This window comes from Echinops telfairi, unplaced genomic scaffold (assembly GCF_000313985.2).
Source record: "Echinops telfairi isolate 266 unplaced genomic scaffold, ASM31398v2 ScPeMD7_7469;HRSCAF=8507_0, whole genome shotgun sequence".
In the NCBI taxonomy this organism is placed as follows: Eukaryota; Metazoa; Chordata; class Mammalia; order Afrosoricida; family Tenrecidae; genus Echinops; species Echinops telfairi.
The window spans coordinates 83,245,225-83,253,083 of NW_022111372.1; the positions used below are offsets into that span (position 1 = coordinate 83,245,225).

The 7,859-nt window shown below is 57.6% G+C and overlaps 1 protein-coding gene across 1 annotated transcript in view; it reads left to right on the forward strand.

The window, feature by feature from the left end:
- The first annotated feature begins 837 nt into the window (after positions 1-837).
- CSF1R (colony stimulating factor 1 receptor) overlaps positions 838-7,859 on the forward strand; it is a 31,118-nt gene continuing 24,096 nt past the window's right edge. Inside the window, exons 1-4 of the mRNA XM_045284712.1 lie at positions 838-975; positions 4,834-5,091; positions 5,505-5,789; positions 7,652-7,813. Of these exons, the coding sequence (XP_045140647.1) occupies positions 921-975; positions 4,834-5,091; positions 5,505-5,789; positions 7,652-7,813 (760 nt within the window). The 5' untranslated portion in view covers positions 838-920. The remainder of the gene's footprint in view (positions 976-4,833; positions 5,092-5,504; positions 5,790-7,651; positions 7,814-7,859) is intronic.

Here is a 7,859-nt window from a genome sequence, read left to right on the forward strand (position 1 = left end):
ATTTCTGTTCCACCCTCAAAGTCGGGTCTCCATTCGCCCTGCATCTATCTCATGGAGGCTCCCCGTAGCAGTCTGCGGTTACTTGTTTCTGCACACTGGTCAGCCTGCTGAGGAGGGGTGGGGGATCCTCTGCTGCTCTGAGTCAGCCTCCCTTTTAGGTAGCCACTGCAGCCCTGCGTCTTGGGTACAGACAGGGCTCTTGCAATAACCCTTTGCTACCCCTTGCTGTATGTCTGGGCCCAACGCATATATGCTCCAGTCCAAAGGGTTTCCGCTGCCTCTCCTCAGTAACTACACTGGCCCATCTCCACCACAGGTCGCCGTGTGGCCAAGAGCACGCTCAGGTTTCCTGATCTCTCTGAGACTCAGTTTTCCCATCTGGGAAATGGGACTAATTCCAATACTCCACATAAAGTTTTTGCAGGGACCCAAGCAGAAAATGGATGGAGAAGGCTTTCCTGGGAATGGAAGCTTCTTTCTGCCACAATCAGACTTCCTCAAGTCAGTCTGGTGTCCATTTTGGTTCACCCAGAGCCCCCTGGCCCCTCTGGAGATCCCTTATTTGTCCCACATCCCCCCAGATGTAGCTTCAGATGGTGGCCCTAAACTTAGCTGTATCTCCAAAGAATCAGGCCAACCCCGCCCTAGGCTCCAAGCTCACTCCCTGCAGGTCATGGCTTTGTTTTCTTCTAAAGACCTAAGATTTCCAAACCCTGTGGTTGCCTTGCCTAGCAAAAAAAAACAAAACAAAAGAGGAAGCAGGAGACCAGCCCAAAGAGGAGGAAGAAGAGGAGGGAGGCAGCAGCCAGAGTCCTGAAGAGGAACACGGGCCAGTGATCCTGACTCCCTTGAAGCTAGTAAGTGGGAGCCAGAGCCCTGCTCCTCCGTCAGTCCTGCATCAGCCTGGCCTCTTCCGCACCATGACCATGGGCCCCTGGGCTCGGCTGGTCCTGCTGGTGGCGACAGCTTGGCATGGTAAGAACCCCCGGGAGGGGAGGGCGTGGGGAGGGGACGTGACTGAAGAAGACCTCAGACGGGCGCTGTGAACCCGTCTCTGAGTGCCCACGCACTGTGCTGCCTGCTCTCCAACATGGGACTACAGGTCTGAGGGTGTCTGCTTTGGAGAGGCAGTGGATGATGGGTGCAGTAGAACTACCCCGGTCCATAAGGTGGGCGGGTTCTAACCCTCCAGTTGCTCTGTGGGAGAAAGATGAGACTGTCTGTTCCCCCAGAGATGTACAACCTCAGAGACCCTAGGGAGCATTTCTCCGCTACCCTACAGAATTTCTAGGAGCCGGAATCAGCTCATCCACAGTGGACTATTTTGCGTGTTTGAAGGGGATGGTGATGGAGATTGGGGGTGATGGGCAAAGCTCCAGGCCACTCCTTGACAGTGTGACAGCGGATAGCTCTGGTCACCGGGCACGCCAGGGCTGCAGGATTTTCAGGAGATGGGGCCTTCAGGGTCTGTTTCTGACCCCGTGGATCCCACTGGGCTGGAGTGTCTATTCTTTGTTATTGATGTATGGTTTACGTACAACAGAAAACACAGGTTCTTAAGTGTACGTTTTAACAGATGTATACTTGTGCAGCCAGCATTCCAACTAAGACAGAGAACATCCTCCTCGCCCTGATGGTAATCCTTGAGTGTGCTTGTGCTGTCTTGTCCTGCCCTCATCCACCAGGACCTGCCTATAGGGAGATAAGGGGGGCTGTCCAGCACCCAGCTTCAAGTGACAGAAGAGACGGGGGCTGTAAGCCCACCGTAAGCCAGCGGTAAGTGAGGCGTGTGTCCAAGTGCTCTGACAGGGTCAGGGAGTGGAGCCGGAGCCCCTGAGCTTTGGGGAGAGGCTCACTTCTCCTGCGCACTGGGGTGTGATGCTGGGGTTGAGGAGAGGCTGAGTCCCAGGTCTCGGGGGACTGTGTGTGCTGGGAGAAGTGGGCGCACATCCTGGGAGCTGATGATGAAGGGGTCTGGTCAGGCCAGTTGGGGGGTGGGACCTGGAAGCTGAGAGCTGAAGGCAGACAGGTGCAAAGGGGGTCAGGGCTGGTGTGCATCAAGTCCCCGCCTGGCACTTTCTCTTCCTGCCAGCGTGCCAGCAGGGGGTCAGCTCTGTTCTGTGTGATGGCCGGGACAATAGGATAGAAGCCGACAGAGCAGGTGGCCCTCTGACCACACTTCCAGGATGGCCAGGCAGGAGCTAGAGGGACAGGAGAGGGAGAGGAAGCTGCCTGTGTGGTCAGGGAGTGCAGACGCCGAACACAGCACGGAATCACTGGCTTGAAGATATCTTAGAAATGTGGATGGACACAAGGAGTCCACAGCCTGGAGCCATTGACTTGGGTGGGGGCACAGGACTGCATGTTACCACATTGAATCCCCCCAAGCTTTCTCAGGGGTGGGAGACCTGGGTGGTGCACACGGTTCCCAGGCTCTACTGCTCACCAAGGGCTGGTGATTCTATTCTGCAGAAGCTCCAAACGGGCTGACTCATAGGGTTTCTCAGCCTGTAATTGTTGACGGGGGCAGAAACTCCAGTCTTTCTCCCGAGGACCTGCTGATGGTTTCGAACCAGTGACCAAGAGGATCACAGCCCAGTGCATAACCACTACACCACCAGGGCTCCTTATTCTACTCGGGACGTCAGAAGAAAGGCCTGAGTATCTGTCTGTGAAAAAGCAGCCCTCGAAAACCCTGTGGAGCTCAGTTCTACTGGGACACCCCACAGGGAGGGTCTCCAGGAGTCAGCGCGGGCTCAGTGGCAGCTGCTATCAGATATAGGGACTCAACTCATTCTTCTTGCGCAAAGGAGGCGCCTGAGCGGGGAGCTGGCCGCCACTAAGAGGGAGAAGCAGGTTCCATACTGCAGTGGGTGCAATCGCGCCGCTCAAACTCTGTCCTGGCGGAAAATGCCTCGGCAGGGCGGGGGAGTGGGGAGGAGGTGCAGGGGTGTCCCCGCTGCTCTGGGAGGAATGGCCAATGGCAGCTCTATCTGCCAGAAGGACACTTGTCCCCTCCACTGGTGGTCGCACCACACATGAGGGCCACCTGCAGACCTGCAGAGGTCGTCGGCTTTGACGGCATTTAGGGGTTCACTTTGTCTTTCTTGCTGATCAGAGAGAAACGATACATCTCTCATGGATTTGAAATGCGAACGAACATACATCAAGCCCTCTGGGAACTATTTTATAGAGAGGGTCTTTCCAAATCTGGCATCTATATAGGGAGGGACACCCAATCGAGGAGTTGTGCAGAGTGGCGACGCCCTGACCATCCCGGGGTGCAGAGGCCCACGCAGGAGTGTTGCTGGGCTCCAGCCCTGGACAGAAGGGACAGGAATGCAGGGAGTTGACACCAGGAAGTCCGTGGCAGAGCCAGGCTTCACAGCCTAGCCCAGGGGATTCCAGTGTCCAGCCAGCAGGAGGCAACCCATGTCCCCGACTCTGCTGGGGAGGTGATAGACAGTACCAGGGAAGCAGAAGTAAGAATTTCCCTGGGAGAAGCGTAGTGGGCTGAGCGGAAAGCGGAGGCTGGGCCAGGGCGCCAGCAATGTGTTTCCGCTCTCTCGTAGGCCAGGGGGCAGGGGGGGCACCTGGCAGCTCCTCCAGGGCCTGACTCGGCTCTCACTTCCCTCCTTTGGCCCTATTTTAGGGGCTGGAAAAATGCTGACACCGAGGAGGCAACGAGCCTTCTTCCCGGAGGGCCCGGTGTAGGTTTTAAGTTCTCTTTTCGCCTTCAAGAAACTTTTCCTTAAAAGAGATTGGCTCTCCGGCACACATAGCAGGGCTGCTGGGTACAGCGGATGACAAGCCTGCTAGCCAGGGTGGTGGGCCCTTCCTGGGTGGCAGGTGATTCCTAAAGCTTTCCCTTCATTTGAGCCTCGGGTCCTCCCAACAGATGAGTGCAATTACTGCCCCAGATTCTGATTTGGAAAGTGAGGCGCTCAGATAATGGGTTCAATGCTCACAGGTGCTAGTGGGGGTCTGGGATTGAAATCCAGGCAGCTTAACTGGAAGCATGCTACAGTGCTTCAGGCCAGCCGTCGTTCCACAGGTGGGAGTGGGCACAAGGGACAACCTTCCAAACTGTCCCGTGTTGCTGGGCTGGGAGCCTCTGCCCCTGGCCTCCCCTCCATCCGAATGCAGCCAGAGGAGGTGGCCACGGTCCATTGGTTCCCCCACTGCTCTGTCTGGGATCTGGAAGGCCCCACTCTGGCCAAGGCTGCAGCTCTGCCCTTGGAGAGAAGAACGAGCCAGCTGCAGCTCGGAAGGAGGCAGACGGAGCACCAGGGGAAGAGTAGCATATGGGGCAGGGAGGGGAAGAGTCCCCCCCCACCCCACACACACACAAACCACAACACGCAGACTCGCTGCTGTTGGGTCAGTTCCGACTTCTGATTTGTAGCGGCCCCTCTGGACATAGAACTACTTCTGTGGGTTTCTGAGACTGTAAATCTCTATGTGAGCTGCTAGCCTCTTATTTCCCCCAGGGAGCAGCTGGTAGTTTTGAACTGCTAACACTGCTGTGAGTTGTCCTATAAGTAGCCACGACGCCACCCACCAGGGCTCTTCAAAGATCTCCCACGATCTGCTTTTCCGAAGAGAGGCCTGATGGACATCACAAACATCAGCTCACCAAGCAGGCTGGAGCCTGGGGGGTTAGCTAATGACCAGGGGCATGCTGTCTCGTTCAATGTGAGCCCAGGAGGTGCCCCCGAGCAGAGGTTTCGCCCAGCCCACACTCACCGCAGCCCTGCTAGGGTGTCATCTCAGAGGCAGGGGACACCTGGAAACGCCGGGGCCTCATTTTCTCTGCAATCCTGTCTCCCCTAGGTCAAGGGGTCCCGATTATAGAGCCCCAAGGCCCCGAGCTGGTTGTGGCACAAGGCACAAAAGTGACCCTTCGATGTTCGGGCAATGACAGCGTGGAGTGGGACATCCCCACGTCCCCAGGCTGGTCCCTGGAAACAGAAGCTTCCGTAAGCACCCTGAGCACGACCAATGCCACCTTTATCCACACGGAGACCTACCGCTGCACTGAGCCTGGAGACCCCTCAGGGGGCGAAGCCACCATCCACCTCTTTGTGAGAGGTGAGGGTGTCACCCTGCCACCAAGAGACCTGTTCTGGCCAGACCCGCCCAGGCCTAGGCAGGGGCGGTGGTGTGAGAGGGAGGGCGAGGTGGTATGGTGGATCAGGGGAATACCAGTCCCCATGTGCGGAGTGCCTCTCATGAACAAGGACCTGCAGGGACACCTCCCACTTAATGCCTTCCCCATAACACCCCAGGGAGGGGGCGGGTCCTAGGAGGAAACCCATTACAGAGGCTCAGGGTGGTCAGTCACTGGCACAAAGTCACACAGCATCAAGTTGTGGGGCTGGGACAACGACCTCGGTGCATGTGACACCAGACCCGATGGAGACCGAGCTCTGCGCGCCTGGTGGCACTGCTGAGCCGGCCTGGTGGGGAGTGGACTGGAGTAACTCTGTACCCCTCTGCCCCAGACCCTTTGCGCGCCTGGAGAATAATGACGCAGGAGGTGACTGTGTTTGAGGGTGAGGACGCGCTGCTGCCCTGCCTGCTCACCGACCCCAACCTGGAGTCTGGCGTCTCCCTGATGCGGGTTCGGAACCGGCAAGTCCGGAAGGGCACCCAATACTCTTTCTCTCTCTGGCGAGGCATCACCATCCACAAGGTCAAGTACCTTGACAGCTCGGCCTACCACTGCAGCGCCCAGATGGGCAGCGAGAACAAGCTGTCCCCCAGCATCCAGCTCAAGGTGCAGAGAGGTACGCGGGGCCTGGGGGCGCAGGTCGTGGGGTGCAGTTCTTTCAGCCCTTCCTCCCCGCAGACATCTCTGGGACACCTGCTGGGGCAGGGTGGACACACGGGTGGGGGCGTGGGAGACAACACCCACAAGTGAAGAACGCACCCACAAGTCAGGTAGTGTAACGGAAGGATAAAGCAAAGGAGGTGCACGGAGAGTGCGTGCGCTCGTGCGTGCGCAGGGGCAGAGGGGAGGGCCTTATATTTGATTTGCACGGAGGAGGGCAAACCCGCCAAAACCTGCTCCTGCCGAGGGAGGGGCCACAGGGGCAGCGCCCTGCCCGCTAGGTGGTGGGGACAGGAAGCCTGGCCCTGAGTCCTGGGTAGGAGCTCTGTGTGTGTGTGTGTGTGTGTGTGTGTGTGTGTGTGTGTGTGTGTGTGTTTTGGGGCGAGGTGGGAGAAGTCTTTCTCTTACACACACACACATCCCAGGCTGTCCACAGAATCTTAGTTTCTAGAATCTTCACTTCTCAAAGAACTGGTAACAGCTAGCAAGCGCTGCAGAGCCGCAGGCTGGGACCAGGAGCCTGAAGGAGGGCCAGGTTGGAGCAGAGCAGTTGGGTCTGCCCAGGGGGGTCAAAAGCCCCAGGTGTGCAGGCACAGGAGGCCATTCGGGCCCTTCTCGGACACCTCTGTCCTGCAGAGCCCTGGGCTGGCTGGGCCGTCCCGGCCCTGCTTCTGGGGTGACCCCCTTCCTGTCTCTGCACTTCAAGAAGCTAGACTAGAGCCCCTCAGCAGCAGCCAGTCACGAGGGTTACGTAGCACTTACTGTGTAGCAGAAGGAGCCTGGGGTGTGGGGGTTACACACTGGGCTGCTAACTGCAAGATCAGCAGTTCAAAACCACCAGCTTTCTATTCCCGTAAAGAGCTACAGTCTCAAAAACCCCCAGAGGCAGTTCTATCCTGTCCTAGAGGGCTGAGTTTCTCTGTTTGTGTGTGTGTGTGGTGGGGGGACGCAAAGGAGCCCTACTGGCATAGGGGGTTAAGCACTGAGTCACTAACTGTAAAGTCAAGGTTCAAACCCACCAGCTGCTCCACAGGAGAAAGAGGAAGGGCTGCGTCCCGGGAACGGTCCACTCTGTTTTCTAGGTTGCAGTGAATCAGAATCCACTCCGTGGCAGGGGGTTGCAGTGGGGTCTCGTATGTCAGGCATTGTGTTAGCTTCTGGGCATATTGCCTCCACCGACTTCACGTTCAATGGGGGAGACAGAATGTAAGAAAACAGTTACAAACCGTGACACACAGGAATTGAGCCCGCAAAAGCTGGGGGTGGGAGGGCCACAATTCATGGAAGCTGGTCACAGAAGGCCCCTCTGGGGAATTGTTGCGGTAAAAAAAGACCCAGGATGTGGGAGGAAAGTGTCCTAGGAGGGGTGGCAAGTACAAAGGCCCTGTGGTGCGGCAGAAGGCCTGTGTGGCAGGGCAGGGATCAGAAGGCAGCAGCTGCTTGGTGGGCAGTAACAGAGTCTGGGGCTGCGAACGAACGGACTGGGGTTTCAGTCTGAGAAGGCTGGGAGACCGTGGAGTGTTTCAACAGGAAACTGCATGATCCCATTTACATGGTTACGGGCACTGAGGAGCCTCACTTGGAAAGGCAGGGAGACCAGTCTCCAGCTGGCCGGTGTAGGAGTCCAGAGCAGAGGGGGATGGAGCCTGGCTTGTGGACAGGTGGTGGTGGGGAGGTGGAGACAGTTTCCACATGGACGCAGGACTTGCCCTCGGAGTGTCTGGGGGAGAAATCGAGGGTCCATGCTGACTCCCAGGACTTTGGGTGGGACAGCTGGCTGGCCCATAGATGGCTCAATAGTCCCTCCTCTGGCCTCAGTCTCAGGGGCCCCTGCCTTGGTGCTGGAACCTACCGAGCTGGTGCGGATTCGAGGGGAAACTGCCGAGATCGTGTGCTCCGCTAAAAGCCAGGACCCCGCCTTTGAAGTCTCCCTCCTACACAGAGACACCAAGGTTAGTCCTGGGGAGATAGCAGAGTGGCGTCAGTCGGTTCTCCCAACACACCAGGCCCTGTATGTGTGTGTGTG